This window comes from Neophocaena asiaeorientalis, unplaced genomic scaffold (genome assembly GCF_003031525.2).
Source record: "Neophocaena asiaeorientalis asiaeorientalis breed wild unplaced genomic scaffold, Neophocaena_asiaeorientalis_V1.1 scaffold202, whole genome shotgun sequence".
Lineage (NCBI taxonomy): Eukaryota > Metazoa > Chordata > Mammalia > Artiodactyla > Phocoenidae > Neophocaena > Neophocaena asiaeorientalis.
Genome location: NW_020172627.1, coordinates 862,236 through 879,902, shown reverse-complemented (window position 1 = coordinate 879,902; position 17,667 = coordinate 862,236). Strand labels below are relative to the sequence as shown.

The window sequence follows — 17,667 nt, the reverse complement described above, 5'->3', positions numbered from 1 at the left end:
CAATGCGGGGGGGGGGGGGGATGAAGAGAGACACTGGGATTGACATATATACACTAATATGTATAAAATAGATAATAAGAACCCCTTGTTTAAAAATAAAATAAAGTTCAAAAAAAAAGAAGAAAAAGATATTTCAGATATGGAAAACACAATTAAAAAAATTAAGGGCTAAAAAAACAAAACAAAAATCAGCCAATGTAACCCATCATATAATTAAACTAAAAAAAGAAGGATAAAAACATGATCATATGCAGATAAAGCATTTTAAAAATTCCACATCTGTTCATGATAAAAAACTCTCAGTAAAATAGACACAGAAGTAATCATCCATAACCTGATAATGGACATCTACCAAAAAAAACCCCATAGCTAATATAATATTTGATGGTGAAAGAGTGAAGAGTTTTTCTTCAAGATTAAAACAAGGCAAGGATGTCCCCTCTCACCATTCCTATTCAACATCACGCTGGAACAACAGATCGGAAAGGAATGTATAAAACTGTCACTATTCACAGACAACATGATTGTCTACATAGAAATCCCAAGCAATCTATTAAAAAAAAAAAAAAACCTCCTAGAACTAATACATGAATTAGCATGATCTCTGGATACACAGTTACATATAGAAATTAATCATATTCCTATATACTAGAAGTAAACAATTGGGAAATGAAACATTTAAAATACCTTTTAAAATAGTGCTCCAGAAAAGATTAAACACATAAGTATAAATCTAATAAAAAATGTGCTGGCTCTGTATGTTGAATACTATAGACCTTGATTTTTTTAAAAAAATCATACATCTACTGAATATACAAATGGAAAAACATTCTATGTTTATGGATTGGAAGACTCAATAAAGTTAAGGTTTCAATTCTCCCCAAATTCATCTATAGATACAATGCAATTCCAATCAAAATCCCAGCAGGATTTTTTGTAAATATAGGCAAACTTATCATTAAATTTCAAACTGTGAACGACACTTTAAAAGTAAAAAGACAAACCATAGACTGGGAGAAAATATTTGCATCTGTACAATGGAATACTACTCAGCAATAAGAATGTATGAACTACTGATACAACAAATTGGATGGATTTCAAAGGCCTTATGCTGAGTTGAAAAAGCTAGCCTCAAAAGACTAAACATTTGTACTTGCATTTATATGTTATTCTGACAAAGACAAAACTATAGGTATAGAGCAGTGGTTGCCTGGGTTTAGGAATTGAGAAAGGGTTTCATTATGAAGGGACAACATTCAGGAACTATTTGAGGGGGTGTTTGTCCTGTATCCTGATTGTGGTGATGGTCACGTGACTCTGCACATGAATTAAAACCCAAAGAACTCTGCGCCAAGAAAGGGACTTTTACTGTTTGTTAACTGGAAAAATAATAATAAGAAAGAAAGAAAAAGTCACGAGACTAATCCCAAATCACAAACACTTGATTTTCAAACATCCTGCCTCTAGCACTGAATTTCCCACCCACAGTGAGACTGTTCTTGGCACCACCAGCCCTGAAGAATGGCTAAGGTGCCAGGAGTGCTTCTAACATTTGGTGTTAATTTATCCAATTGAACTGAACAAATATTTATTGACCTAAGTATTTTCCTGGCATTTTGGATACATCTATAAACTAAACAAAGTAAAACCCATACCTGATATGTGAGAAGAAGGGTAGAGACAGTGAAGGTAAACATAATAAATAGGTAAATTATAAATAATAAAAATTATTGTTGTTATATAATTTATACTATACTATATATAGTATTGTATGATATATATCATATATTATTATAACATAGTATATTAATGTAATAGAATAATGAATACGCAAATTATATACTATGAAGAAAGGTGATAAATATTACTGCAAAAAAAAATTAAAGTGGAGAAAGAATCAAGAGTGCTAGAGTGTAAGAAGGAAACAATTTACAATTTTAATTTGGGGGGCAGGGTTGGCTTGTTTGAAAATGTAACATTTGGGTGGACTTGAAAAAAGGGATGCAGATACCCCGGGGAAAAGCATTTTAAGCAAAGGGAATAGCCAGTGCAAAAGCCCCCAGAGTGGGAGTATGTCTGGCATGTTCAGGGAACAGCAAGTAATCCTGTATTATTACTCTGATACTAAAGCCACACAAAGAAAAGACAAGACCAATATCCCTCATCGGTATATATGCAAAAATCCTCAACAAAAAACTAGCAAATCAATTCCAACAGCATATTTAAAGGATTATATACCATGATTAAGATCCCAGGAATGCAAGAGTGGTTCAACATAAAAAAAAAACAATCAATGCAATACACCACATTAATAAACAAAGGAAAAAAACCAAACAATCACCTCAACTGATATAGAAAAACACATTTGACAATATTCAGTACCCTTCCATTATTAAAAAAATTGCTTGAGGGACTTCCCTGGTGGCGCAGTGGTTAAGAATCTGCCTGCCAATGCAGGGAACATGGGTTCGAGCCCTGGTCTGGGAAGATCCCACATGCTGAGGAACAACTAAGCCCATGCACCACTACTACTGAGCCTGCGCTCTAGAGCCTGCAAGCCACAACTACTGGGCCTGAGAGCCACAAGTACTGAATCCTGCGCACCTAGAGCCCATGCTCTGCAACATGAGAAGCCCGTGCACCGCAGTGAAGAGTAGCCCCTGCTCGCCACAACTAGAGAAAGCCCGTGAGCAGCAATGAAGAGCCAACACAGCCAAAAATAAATACATTAATTAATTAATTTTAAAAAAATGCTTGACCCGCTGCCCTCTCCCCCTTCTCCAGACCCACACTGTGGATTGGCTGGCCTAGAAGGATGACGTCCTTCCCAGGTAGCAGGATCTGGTAAATACCAGAGAAGGTCTGCATGATTAATCACAACCACAGCTGCCCTTTATCGAGCTCCACTGTAGAGAGAGTGTGTGTACGCTGTGTGCGTGGGGTGTGTGTGTGTCACACGTGCTGTGAAGGAGGTGGTGTGTGTGTTATGGTTCACAGAGATTAAATATTCTGTATCTTGGGAATCTCATTATATATTTTGGGATTTATATAATATATATCTTCTATTTTGTGAAAAATGTTACTTAATCATAGTTACATAGATTACCTAATGCTTGTGAAAGCGAAGCACAGCATCTGGCACACAAGTGCTCAGTAAACGGCAGCTGTGACCATTATCTAACTAACACCATTATCATCTCCAGTCCTCACAACACCCCTCAATGTGGATACTCTTATTATCCCCACATTTGAATTGGGAAATCAAAGCTCAGTAAGATAAAGTAAAAGGTACAAGGAACACTAAGGTGTAGAGCACATAGGCCTGAGTCTAAGGCCCACAGCCTCTGTCTTCCTTCTGGAGACCACAGCCCACTGTGTACGGATAGGTCTAAGCCAAGTTGCTTGCCCAAGGGGATGCCAAGTGTCAGTGGTGGGCATGGATGAGCACCCTGTCCACCATGCCCAGCCCACTGCCTTGTCCTTTACCCCACAGATTCTCTCAGGAGAGGCTGGGGTTTCACTTCCCCTTTTCTAACCATTAGGGAATGTCAAGGGTGATGTATTTCTTTTAAAGACCAAAAAATTGCTCTATTTATGAAATCTGATTCTTGTACATTTAAAAATTCCTCATTGTGAAACCAGGATGACATTTGACACAGGAGTTATCTGTAAAGAATCAGGCCTGATGCCATCTACAAGTTAGAGCCCAAACCTTAAACTTCAGTCTATTGTGGCAGAACAAGCAAGTCATTACTATTACTGTGGAAGCATCCAGAAAAAAGCAGGACAAATACACACACACACACACACACACACACTCAGAAGCACACACAGAGGCTTTGGAGGTAGACCTGAGTTCAAAGTCTTGCTGCATCACTTACTAGGTGTTAACTTTCAACCATGTTTCTTATCCTTTCTCAGCCTCCATTTCTTTATTGGTAAAATGTTAAAATTTGAGAGGGAATTAAATGAAAATAAGTCATTGGTGCTCAGTCCCAAGAGACATTCAACAAATGACTATTGCTTTTCATCACCTAATACCACTTACTAAATGTTTTTGATGCTGACAAATACTTCCCTGCCCTCTAAAAGCTGGTAGGATAAGTAGAACAAGGTTCAGCACTGAGATCCTTAGTTAAGCTGCATGCTGTCCAGATGGCCAAGACAAAGGCCTCCTCAGAGAACCCTCTGCCCCTGGAATAGAGAGATCAGGGGACCTCAGAAAGAGAATTCTCCCAAGACAAAGCAAGAAGAGAAGGGCCTGGAATCTGACCAAGGTCTAGCTACAAAGGGCAGCTGCAGCCTCACTGAGGCATTGCTGTGTCTGCAGAAAGGCAGGATGGCCAGAATAAGGATGGGCTGCATGGAGTCTGGGAAAAGGAAAATCTCGGAGCAAGACTCACAATTAAAAATCATCAACCACACAAAGAAACAAGGAAACTTCAGTTTAAAATACACATTAAAAAAAATAGCTCTTTACTGTTTACAGCAAAAATACCTAAAGCATGATGATACAGAAAGCTTAAAGAATAAAAAATAATTCAGGCACATACTAACCAAAAGAACACTGGTGGAGCCTTATTACTATTAGGTAAAGTTGTTATGTTCTAATGGAGATTCAGAAGGCCATCATATAATGATACAAACTTTGATATCTCTAGATGATGGAAAAATTATAAATGTGTGTGATTCTAATAGCCTCAGATATATGTAAGGCAAAAGTTAACAGATATTGGGACTTCCCTGGTGCTGCAGTGGTTAAGAATCCACCTGCCAATGCAGGGGACATGGATTCAATCCCTGCTCCGGGAAGATCCCACATGCTGCGGAGCAACTAAACCCATGCACCCCAACTACTGAGCCTGTGCTCTAGAGCCTGCAAGCCACAACTAATGAGCCCATGCGCCACAACTACTGAAGTCTGCACGCCTAGAGCCCATGCTCCACAATAAGAGAAGCCACCGCAATGAGAAGCCCGCACAATGCAATGAAGAGTAGCCCCTGCTCTCCGCAACTAGAGAAAGCCGAGGCACAGCAATGAAGACCCAACGCAGCCAAAAATAAATAAATAAATTTATTTATTTATTTAAAAAAAAATAACAGATATTGACAAAGCTACCATTATAATGAAAGATACTTAACATATCTTAATAGCTGATATGCCAACAATCTTAAAATTTGAACAACTGACAAATTTCATCCAGGGGACATAAATGGAGCATTGAACCTAACAATTGGAAAATGTGCATTATTTTCAAGCACCCAGGAATATTTATGAAAATTTACCACATTGGGGACACAAAGTCAAGCTCAACTAATTTCAAAGGATTAGCATCATACAGTCCACTTTGTTTCAAGATGACAAAGTTAGAAGTCAATAACAAAAAGATGATCAAAAATACTCTAACTTTGGAAATTTATAATTCAAATAAGATTCAAGAGTAAACCTGTAAGTCATAAGGGAAATTAGAAAATATTTAGCAGTAAATTATATTGAAAATTTGATATAATAAAACTTGTGTGATGGAACTAAAGTAATAGTTACAAGGAAATTTATATTTAAAAAGAGGACTTAAAATTGGTCTCGTAACAATTAAATTAAGAAAAAGAATACTAGAATAAACCCAAAGAAAGTGGAAGGAAATAATAAGAACAAGAAAAGAAACAGAAAATCGATGTATGAGACAGGAAAAGCTGAATGCTGGTTCACAGACACATTAATAAATTAACCTCTGCTAAGAACGCTGGGGTGCTGCAGGCAAAAGAGAAAGAATACACAAATGATAGTGTTAGGAATAAAAAGTTAAAAGGATACTGTGAATGGCCTTATGCCAATAAATTAAAACAGGTGAAATGAGAACAATAAACTTGAAAAATAACTTACTATGAATCATGCAAGAATATATTGAAATTTATTCTCACAAAAATATATCTTTGCAGAGGTGACATCAACACCATTATGGTGTGAAAAGCTCCCTTTGTCTCTCCCCTTCAGTCTACAACTAGTGAAACATTCCTAACTCCAGAAAGCTTCCTCTGCCCAACACAGCAGGATGCTGGAGAGATCCAGACATCTGTACATCTGAAGGTGGGTGAATTGAGATACACAGAGGAGGCAGAACCAGGGACTAGCAGAGGCAGTGCTGGGATCCTGGCCCCTGGCCACAGCGGCTGAGTCTGCAGCCCCAGCGAACCCGGTAGCAGCAACAGAGGTGGCACATGAGACCTAGGCCTCCCAGCCACAATGGCACCCATAGCCACAGGCAGCCGGACAGCAGCGGTGGTAGGACCCATGACCCTGGTCCCTCCAGCCAAAGCAGCACCCGCAACTCCAGCCTCCCCCACTCCTACCAATGACAGCAGCACCCACCAACCCAACAACGCTGGAGGCGGCAAAGGTGCCCATGACTCTGGCTTCTCCCCTTCCCCACTGTGGCAGCAGTGTCCGTGACCCAGGTGTCCCCAGACATGGTAGAGGTGCCTGCCATCCCAGTGTCCCAGGCGGCAATACCAGTGACAGTAGCAACACTGGCAGCAGCAAGGCACAAGCAGTGGCAATGAGGACACCAGAGACACCTCTGGCAGAGGTGCTGGAGGGTGGAAAATGCTGGTTCTCAAATATAGCCGGAGGCCACTCAAGAGAAACAAAAACTTGGGCTATAGCACCACCTACTGAAAAACAAAAAGAAAGGCCTTTAATTAAGAACTCGAACTGTTAAAAAACTTTAAATAAGAAAGGAGTTTGCTCCTTCAAATGTACCGGCAGAGGAACAACTCATCAAGGACCATGAAAACACAGTATCACAAAAAGAAAATAACAATTCTGTAAAACTTAAAGTCACAGAAGATTGTGATCTAACTGATAGAGAATTCAAAATAGCTGTCATGAAGAAATTCAATTAGCTACAAGAAAATTCAAAAAAGCAGTTCAATGAGCTAAAGAGTAAAATTAATAAACAGAGGAATACTTTACCAAAGAGACTGAAACTCCAAAAAAGAACCAAATGGAAACTCTGGAGCTGGAGAACTCAATAAATGAGATAAAGAATGGATTAGAAAGCACTGGAAATAGAGCAGACCATATGGAAGAGAGAGTGAGTGAGCTTGAAGTTAGAAATCTAGAAATGATTCAGGTAGAAGAAGAGAGAGAAATAAGATTTTTTAATAAAGAAACTCTACAAGAACTATCCAACTTGATTAGAAAAGGCAACATAAGGATAACGGGTATCCCAGAAGGAGAAGAGATCTTATTTAAAGAAACAACAGCTGAGAACTTTCCAAACCTGGGAAGAAACTGGATATACAAGTCCACAAAACTAACAGAACACCCAATTATCTCAACACAAAAAGATCTTCTCCAAGACACATTATATTAAAACTGTCAAAAGTCAATGATAAAGAATTTTAAAGACAATCAGAAAAAAAAAAAAAGACAGTAACCTACAAGTTACCCCATTAGGCTATCAGCAGATTCCTCAGCAGAAACTCTATAGACCAGGAGAGAGTGGAATGACATACTCAAAATATTGAAAGATAAAAACTGTCAACCAAGAACACTCTACCCAGCAAAGTTATCCTTCAGATATGAAGAAGAAATAAAGTCTTTGCCAGACAAACAAAAGCTGAGGGAGTTCATCACTACTAGACCTGCCTTACAAGAAATGTTGAAAGGAGCTCTTCTACCTGAAACAAAATGGCGAAAGTACAAAAAACTTTGAGTAGGTAATAAACAGACAGAATCAGAAAATTGTAACTCTTCACCAGAGTTAGTTGTTAAACAATTATAGCATAAAGGTTAAAGGGAGGGGGGAAAGCATTAAAAGCAACTATAGCTACTTCAATTTGGTAATAAACTCACAACATAAAAAGGGATAATTTGTGGCAACAAACATAAAAGGGGAAGAAGACAAGGACAAAATCTGTATAGGCAAGTGAAGATGAGACGCTTTCAGCAGAAAAAGAACTACGTAATCTATGAGACAGTTTATACAAACCTCATGGTAACCACAGAACTAAAATCTAGAGCAGAGAAATGAAACATAAAAAAGAGGAAACTTAGAAAAATATCATATAAAACCACCAAATTAAAATGACAGAAAATCAAGGAAAAAGAAACAATGAAAATACAGAGCAACCAGAAAACAAAAGATTAAACGGCAGTACTGAGTCTTCATATATCAATAATCACCCTAAATGTAAATGGACTGAATTCACCAATCAAAAGACACAGAGTGGCTGAACAGATTAAAAAACAAGACCCAACTATATGCTGTCTCCAGGAGACTCATCTCAGCTCTAAAGACAAATATAGGCTCGAAGTAAAGATATGGAAAATGATACTCTAAGCAAATAGCAGCCAAAAAACAAAAAACAGGTGCAGCCATACTCGTATCAGACAAAATAGACTTCAAGCCAAAAAAGATTACAAGAGACAAAAATGGACATTATATAAAGGGGATAATCCATCAAGCAGACATAACTATTAATGTATTTGCACCTAATGTAGGAGCACCAAAATATATAAAGCAATTTTAACAAACCTAAAGGGAGAAATTGACAGCAACACAATAATAGTAGGGGACTTTAATACCCCACTTACATCAATAGATAGATTACTAAGATAAGAAGTTCAACAGGGAAACACAGGCCTTAAGTGAAACATTAGAGCAGATGGACTTAAATGAATACAGAACATTCCATCCCAAATCAGCAGAATATACATTCTTTTCAGGTGTACATAGAAATTCTCAAGGATGGACCATATGTTGGGACACAGATCTCAATAAATTTAAGAAGAATGAAATCATATCAAGCATCTTTTCCAATCACACCTGTATGAAACTAGAAATCGACTACAAGAAGAAAGCTGGAAAAACCACAAATAGGCAGCATGAAAATCTGTGTGATGCAGTAAAAGCAGTTCTAAGAGGGAAGTTTATAGCAACACAGTCCTACCTAAAGAAATAAGAAAAATCTCAAAAAACCATCTAAACTTACACCTAAATGAACTAGAAAAAGAAAAACAAACAAAGCCCGAAGTCAGTAGAAGGAAGGAAATAATAACAACCATAATGGAAATAAATGAAATAGAGACTAAAAAGACAATAGTATGAAACTAAGACATGGTTCTTAGAAAAGATAAACAAAATTAACAAACTTTTAGCTAGACTCACCAAGATAAAGAGAGAGAAGGCTCAAATAAATAAAATCAGAAACAAAAAAGAAGTTACAACAGATATCACAGAAATACAAAGGATTTTAAGAGAGTACTCTGAACTGCTATACACCAGCAAACTGGACAACCTACAAGAAATGGATAAAATCTTAGAATCACACAACTTTCCAAGACTGATTCATGAAGAAACAGAAAATCTGAATAAACTGATCACTAGTAAGGAGACTGAAACAGTAATAAAAAATATCACAAAAAACAGAAGTCCAGGACCAGACAAATTCAGTGGTGAATTCTACCATTCAAAGAAGAATCTCAAACTCTTCCAAAAAATTGAAGACATGGGAATGCTTCCTAACACACTTTATGAAGCCAGCACTACCCTGATACCAAAACCAAACAAGAACAACACAAAAAAAGAAAATTATAGGCCAATGTCTCTGATGAACATATATGCAAAAATTCTCAACAAAATATTAGCAAACCAAATACAACAATACATTAAAAGGATCATACACCATGATCAAGTGGGATTTATTCTAAGGATGCAAGGGTGAGTCAACATTCGCAAATCAATCAATATGATACATCACATAAACAAAAAAAGGATACAAATCATATGAGCATCTCAGTAGAGGCAGAAAAAGCATTTGACAAGATTCAATATCCATTTATGATAAAACTCTGAATAAAATGAATAATGGCCATAAATGACATATATGTCAAACCCAGCTAACATCATACTGAACAGTGAGAAACAAAGCTTTTTCTCTTAGATTAGGAACAAGAAAAGGATGCCACTCTCACCACTCTTACTTAACATAGTAGTGGAAGAATTAACATTGTTAAAATGTCCATAATTACCTAAAGCAATCTACAGATTCAATGCAATCCCTATCAAAATCCCAACATTTTTCACAGAAATAGAATTTAAAAGTCCTAAAATTTGTATGGAACCACAGAAGGGCTTGAATAGCCAAAGCAATTCTGAGAAAAAAGAACAAAGCTGGAGGTGTCACACTCCCTAATTTCAAATTATACTACAAAGCTACAGTAATCAAAACATATATAAAGAGGTCAAACAGGGACTTCCCTGTGGCACAGTGGTTAAGAATCCACCTGCCAATGAAGGGGACACAAGTTTGATCCCTGGTCTGGGAAGATCCCACATGCCGCGGAGCAACTAAGCCCATGTGCCACAACTACGGAAGCCCGCGCGCCCAGAGCCCGTGCTCCGCAACAAGAGAAGCCACCACAATGAGAAGCCCACACACCGCAACGAGTAGCCCCCACTCACCGCAACTAGAGAAAGCCTGCGTGCAGCAACGAAGACCCAACGCAGCCAAAAATAAATTAATTAATTAAAAAAAATTCACACAACTCAACAACAAAAATTTTCTAAATGGACAGAGATCTAAGTAGAAATTCCAGAAATGACATACATATGGCCAACAGGCACATGAAAAGATGTTCAACATTACTAATTATTAGGGAAATGTAAAGCAAAACCACAATAAGATATCACCCCATGCCTGTTAGAATAACTATTACAAAAAAGACAGGCAACAACAAGTACTGGTGAGGGTGCAGAGGAAAGGAACCCTCATACACTGTTGGTGGGAATGTAAATAAAAAGTATGGAGATTCCTCAAAAATTAATAATAGAACTACCATATGATCCAACTATTCCGCTTCTGGGTATTTATCCAAAGGTTATGAAAACACTAATTCAAAAAGATATATGCACCCCTATGTTCATTGCAACATTATTTACAGTAGCCAAGATATGGAAACAATCTAAGTGCACATTAACAGATGAATGGATAAGATGTCACACACACACACACACACACACACACACACACACACACACAGTGGAATACTACTCAGCCATAAAATATATGAAGTCTTGACATTTGCAAAAATATGAATGGACCTTGAGGGTATTATGCTAAGTGAAATAAGTCAGATGGAGAAAGATAAATACAGTATGATTTCACTCATATATGCAATATAAAAAATACAAAATAAATGAACAAACAGAACAAAACAAAAATAAACACATAGATAACAGAGAACCAACAGATTAGTGGTTATCAGAGGGGAAGGAGGGATGGGGGAGGGAAAAATGGGTAAGGAGAATCAACTGTATGGTGATGAATGGAAACAAGATTTTTGGTGGTGAGAACACTATGGTATACATAGAAGTTGAATTATAATGTTGTACACATGAAACTTATATAGTTATAAACCAATGTTACATCAATTTAAAAAATGTGCAAAGACTCTAACAGACATTTGTCCAAAGAAGATACACAAATAACCAATAGGCACATGAAAAGCTTCTCAATATCATTAACCTTCAAGGAAATGCAAAGCAAAACCACAATAAGATACCACATCACCCCCACTAGGAGGGCTATAATCAAAAAGATAATAACAAGTGTTGGCAAGAAGGTATTCAGGGGCTTCCCTGGTGGCACAGTGGTTGAGAGTCCGCCTGCCGATGCAGGGGACACGGGTTCGTGCCCCGGTTCGGGAAGATCCCACATGCCGCGGAGCGGCTGGGCCCGTGAGCCACGGCCGCTGAGCCTGCGCGTCCGGAGCCTGTGCTCCGCAATGGGAGAGGCCACGACAGGGAGAGGCCCGCATACCGCAAAAAAAAAAAAAAAAAAGAAGGTATTCAAACTGAAACCCTCACACACTGCTAGTGAGAATGTAAAATGGTGCAGTCACTTTGCATAATGATTTGGTAATTCCTCAAAATGGTAAACGTAGAATTACCGTAAGATTTAGCAGTTCCACTCCTAGGTATCTAGCTAAGAGATATGTAAACATGTATCTACACAAAAATTTGTACATGAATGTTCATAGCAGCACTATTCATAATAACCCCAAAGTGAAAACAATCCAAATATCCATCAGCTGATAAACGTATAATTGTGGTATACACACTGGAAAATTATTTGTCAATAAAAAGAATGAAGTATTGATACATGCTACAACATGGATGAACCTTGAAAACATTATGCTAAAGAATCCAGAAACAAAAAAAATCACATACTGTATGATTCTATTTATATGATATATCCAGAATAGGTAAGTCCCTAAATACAGAAAGTAAATTAATGGTTGCCTGGGACTGGAGGTAGGGGCAGGGGAAATGGAAAATAATGGCTAATGGGTATGGAGTTTCTTTTGGTGTGATAAAAATGTTCTAATCAGTTGTGGTGATGATTGTATATTTCTGTGAATATACAAAAAAATTTATTGTACATTTTAAATGGGTGAATTTTATGGTGTGTGAATTATGTAAAAGTAAAACTGTTTTTTAAAAAGGTAAAAAAACAAAAAAAAAAGAATAAATCTTCTCTCAAGAAAACATCAGGCTCCTGAGATTTTACTGGCAAGTTCTATCACATAGCTAAGGAACAGAAATAGTAGGACTTCCCTGATGGCACAGTGATTAAGAATCCACCTGCCAATGCAGGGGACACAGGTTCGAGCCTGGTCCGGGAAGATCCCGCATGCCACAGAGCAACTAAGCCCGTGTGCCGCAACTACTGAGCCCACAAGCCACAACCACTGAAGCTCGCATGCCTAGAGCCCGTGCTCCGCAATAAGAGAAGCCACTGCAATGAGAAGCCTGCGCACCACAATGAAGCGTAGCCCCGCTCGCCACAACCAGAGAAAGCAACGAAGACCCAATGCAGCCAATTAATTAATTTTTAAAAGAAAGGAATAGAAATAGTAATCTTTCCATAAACTCTTCCAGAGAATAGAAGAGGGAACACCGCCCAATTTATGAGGGTAACACAAATTTCATAGTCAAAATAGTCAAGAAAGGAGTGTGAAAGGCTGAACTTTCTCAAGAACAAAAATTCTTTTCAAAAATTAGCAAGTCAAATCTAGCAATAATTATATCATGAGCAAATTGTGAAGGAATGCAAGGTGAGAAAACTAATTGATTTACCAGATTAACCAGCTGAGGAACAACTGATAGGAACAATCATATGATTATTATGGTAGCTGGAGAATTGACATCCATCCCCCTCACCACCAACCCCCGACACGTCTGGCCAAAGGGGGCTCTCTTTGAGAAACACGTGCAATGTCTTTCAGAAGAGTGTCCTGTGGTGTTAAAGGCAAGATGACCTGGAAAGGTGGCAGGCAGGATAGTTTACTGAAATATTTGTTTTGTCATTGCTGCTTCAGAGGAATGAAAAAAAGACACCAACTATTTTGTTGCCTTGTTCTTTTGTTTTTCCCCTCTCGCTCCAAGGGGGTGGGGGGTTCTTTGTGCTCCCTTGCTTTAGTGGAATTCTGTGTTACAGGGATGAAAACAAAAGGTTATCAAAGTATGAGGTCCTTGAGGAGATGAGCCTGCAGAAGTAAGAGAAATTGTCCTTGTTAGGGGAAATGGAAGCAGCAAGAAGAACAGGAAGAGTCCCATGATTGGGAAGGATGCTGTTGTGTCTTACAAGTCAAGGACCACACCCACACCCTGGCAGTGCCCAGGCAGGTGTTGGGGGGGGGGGAGATAAGACCTAGGAAGGCAAAGGCTGCCGGGCATACCAGGGAGGCTGGGCCCAGGCATCAAAGCTCCCAGGAGCAGCAAAGATGCCAAAGAAGAAAGTGAGCCTATGGGCAGCAGAGCTCTGCCCTCAGTTTCCAAGATCGGGTAAACTTCCCTGGTTCTCCTGCGACCCAACAGCATCCCCTAGCCCTGTATTGAGTTGGATTGGTTTTCTGCCAGCTCTCAGGGTGGGGGTGGGTGAACGGGGAGAGGGGCTTGAAAACAAAGTTAACTTGATTTAAAGAAAAGACAGTCCTGCTTTCACCAGCAAAGTCCTCTGGGGTCCCTAGGAAAAACAAAATGGAATCTAGGTGATAAAATAAGGTCTCACCTCCTCTCCTGTGATTAGTCTAGTTTCACTTGCTCATAGGGTACTGCACACAGAGGCCCACACCACGCACCTCAGACCTGAGCTCCTAATGCGAAACGGCTGCACGGGACACTGCAGCCCGCGGATCGTGCGCAGAAGCGATACTCAATTCAAGATGGCGGCGGTGAGCTGTGTGCAGAGACCCTGCACCCGGCACTGCGATCTCCGCCCCCTCCCCCTCCACTCTAGATCCCTAAACGGCAGCCCCACCCCTGGCCTGTCAGGAGAGCAAGTGAGTTGGCACCTCTCCATTCTCTGATAAAAGAAGAAAGCTTTCCTTTGCTTCTGAATCCAACTCCGTCTCGTTCTATTTGCTGGAACAACGCCGGACGGGGACACCTACTCTGAAGAATAACAACGTGACGGTTCCTCACACCCAGTTTGTACTACGCATGCGCGGGGTGCTTACGTAGGACTCGGGAGACAGAGATACACTGATTACAGGTTAGGGAAGCAGGCAGCAAAGCTCTACCTGTCCTCCAGGTCTGGCCACTGCTTGAAGTTTCCCTGGGGGTCACTGCCGGCTTCTCCCTTCTGAGCGTCCACAACCGCTTCCTGCCTCGCCCTCGGGGAGTCCTTCAGGTCCTTGCACAGGTGGAGGGTGCCTCGAGCCATGCTGTCCAGGAAGCTGAGGATCTGGAGGCAGCTCTGTATCTTGGGTGGGAGTGGGCTGGCAGAGGAAAAAGCCGCACTCATCAAATCGGCAAATGGCCTGGCCTTTGTGTCCTCCCAGGAGTGCGGAGGAGCGCCCTCTTCCTCCAGGGCCCCGAAACAGCCCAGCAAGCAGAGGTCCTCTGCCAGCTTCTCAAACAGCCCGGTCCTCCTAAAGAAGTCACCGTTGACGGGGTCCAGGTACAGTGCTGCAGACACAGCACAGAGGGTGTGCAGGACCAGGTCCAGGGTCTGGCTGGGGGACACTGCCCCCCAGGTCTGCAGTGGGGGCTCCCGGAGAGACCCCTCCAGGTCAGAGAGCAGGGACAGCAGCCCATTGAACCCACTGGAGACTCTGAAAGCAGCACGGCCTTTGGGGGTCTCCAGGATCCGGAGCAGAGACTGAAACCAATGAGATACAAGTGAGTGAAATGGAGGAGGCAGATCTTTAACGCTGAGCTCCCCACCCATCCCTGCCAAAGCGTTCCGGGTGCTCTTCTGCGCTCCACTCCGTAGGAACAGCGAGCTACCGATGCGCGCCTTTGAAACACTGGGAGGTCAGTACCATTCCTCTTACTTTTAGTTTTGGGTTGTGCCTCAGTGTTTTTATTCAAATGGCTGCTCTTAAAGGCTATGCTGCTTTATAGGGTTGACTTACAGTCCTGTATCTTGACTTAAATGCATCTCCCTCCACAAAGCTTTCCCTGACCCTTAGCTTGTTCTCATCCCAGGCTGAGTGCTCACACCTCTAAATCCCCAATCAAAACTCTCACCACACTGTATTGAAGCTACTTGAAAATTGTCTCAGCCTTCCCCTGCATTGAAGCCCCATGAAATCAGGCTTGCTCACTGCTGTGGAATATAGCACCTACTTAATAAATATTTGCTAAACTTATGGAATGAACCATTTCCTGTATTGCAAAAGGAGACTCAGTGAAATCTATATAAAGCAACTTATTACTATTTACCTCCCTCTCTGTGCAAGCACAGATACTTCTAATAAATGAAAGATAGTCAAACAAATCTACTTAAAACCTGGTGTGAAAATATGAGGAAATTAAGGTGGAGAAGAGAAATCCTAATGGAAGGAAACATATAGATATAGCATATAATATAGACCGTGTGTGGAGTTTAGGCTATTACAACACACATATGCAATCTACCTTCTACAGATTGCTGAGATTTTTACTGGACAGGCAAACTTTTAATTCCTTCTAAAATCAAATATTTACTAAGCACTTCCAATGTACTATTTATTGAGCCCTGTGCATGATATACACTAGGTATTCAATAAATGTTTCGGAAGGAAAGAAGGACTACATTTAAGAAGTTCTCATTCTGTGCTAAAGTTTCACACCTAAAAGTGAAGAATGCATGGATGATCTTAGATAAATATCAAAAGCCTCTAACTTTTGGTATTTAGTTATTTACTATTCATGAAAATAGCATGAGACTGCATTGAAGACCCAGGCTTCTTAGGCATGTTTCCCAGAGAATGGCCAGTCCCTGTAGTTTTGCTCTGGAGGAAGATTTGAATTGTTTTGTCCTTTCAAATGTTTAGTGTTCAGTGACACAAGAAAGAGGATTGTCCGGGCAGGCACAACTTAAAGTCAATTTCAGGATGCTTGAAACAAGTTTCAAAACATAAAAAGAAATTCCCAATTTGAGAGAGAGGGGGTGATGCTGTGTCTTAAATGCATGGTTTAGGGTGACAGTCCATAGCATAATGCATGAAAGTCCATTGACAAAGAGAAAACTGGTGGGTCAGAAAAAAAGGAGGGAAGGGATTAGATTTTTAAATTCTCATATAGAGAAAGTCAAATAGAAATTCAGTAAAGTTACAGGTAGCTATGAAATATGAAGTCATGCACTTTGTGGAACAAAGGTAATTTTCTACCTCTAGCTCTAAAATGCTGGTAACCCTAACCTAACACTAGAGTTTATCTGAAACAGTATAATGTGTACCCCTAACAACCAAATTCTGTTATCTAATATTATATTCTGCTACACGAAGCCTGAACTGCTTGGCAGGCAGTCAACCCAAGCTTGGGGTAAGAAAGCACAAAATGAGCCAGGACTAAGTAAATGCATACAGGCAAGGCTCTTTCAAAGATGGAGAGAAATGATGACCAAGGCGCTGCTTAACGTGCTCCCACGGCCCCCACATTTCAAGAAATTAAATACAAAGATTGTAGAAACTAGGAGAATCTGTAAAAGGCCAAAGGCCACGATTATGTTCAAAATGGACAAATTATATAGAGTGATGTAAAAAGATTCATCCTTACCAGTGTGGGTCAGTTGATCTTTTCCCAGTTATAGGAGAAAACAATGCATGACTTATGGTGGTTAATAGATCAAAGACTACCCACCACAGCTCAGGGGGTGACTGTGGGGAAATTGAATTGTCATTTTGTTCTTTAAAAGAAACAGCATCAGGGCCGTGCACTAACGGGGGTTCAAATGAGAGTGGTGGGGTAGACTTCAGGGAAATGGGCTTTCCAGACTGCCTGAAAGCTAGAAGCAAAAGTGAAACATTAAGGACCAGGCAGTGACAACTGCTTTCTCCTCCTGGGTGAGGATATGACTCAATTACTTCTGAATTTGGCTCAAAACCCAGGAAAGTTTGATATTTGTAGACAGGTCCTTAAAGAGAAGATTGTATATAGACTGTTAGAGCAGATTCTTCAGAATAGTGACATTTGGTGAATGTAAAACCTTACGGTTTAGCAACACAGAGCTTTCTAGACTAGGCACGGCCTTTCTCTTTATAGACTGCATCACCACAGCTGCCTTCCCCAAACCCCACCCCCAACCCCAGGACACTGGGGCCAGTCCTCTGTGCCTGCCTTGTGTGAGCAACTCACTCCGCACAGAATATTGTTTCTTTGGTCAAGTTGG

General features: G+C 40.1%; 1 protein-coding gene across 5 annotated transcripts in view; it reads right to left on the bottom strand.

Annotated features, from left to right (window-relative positions):
• WDFY4 (WDFY family member 4) overlaps positions 1-17,667 on the bottom strand; it is a 271,838-nt gene that overhangs the window by 208,518 nt on the left and 45,653 nt on the right. For all 5 annotated transcript variants that reach the window (XR_003002427.1, XM_024739045.1, XM_024739044.1 and 2 more), the window contains one exon: positions 14,591-15,171. Coding sequence is in view for 4 of the 5 variants with exons in the window: in XM_024739045.1 (XP_024594813.1) it covers positions 14,591-15,171 (581 nt within the window). In the remaining variant the exon portion in view is untranslated. The remainder of the gene's footprint in view (positions 1-14,590; positions 15,172-17,667) is intronic.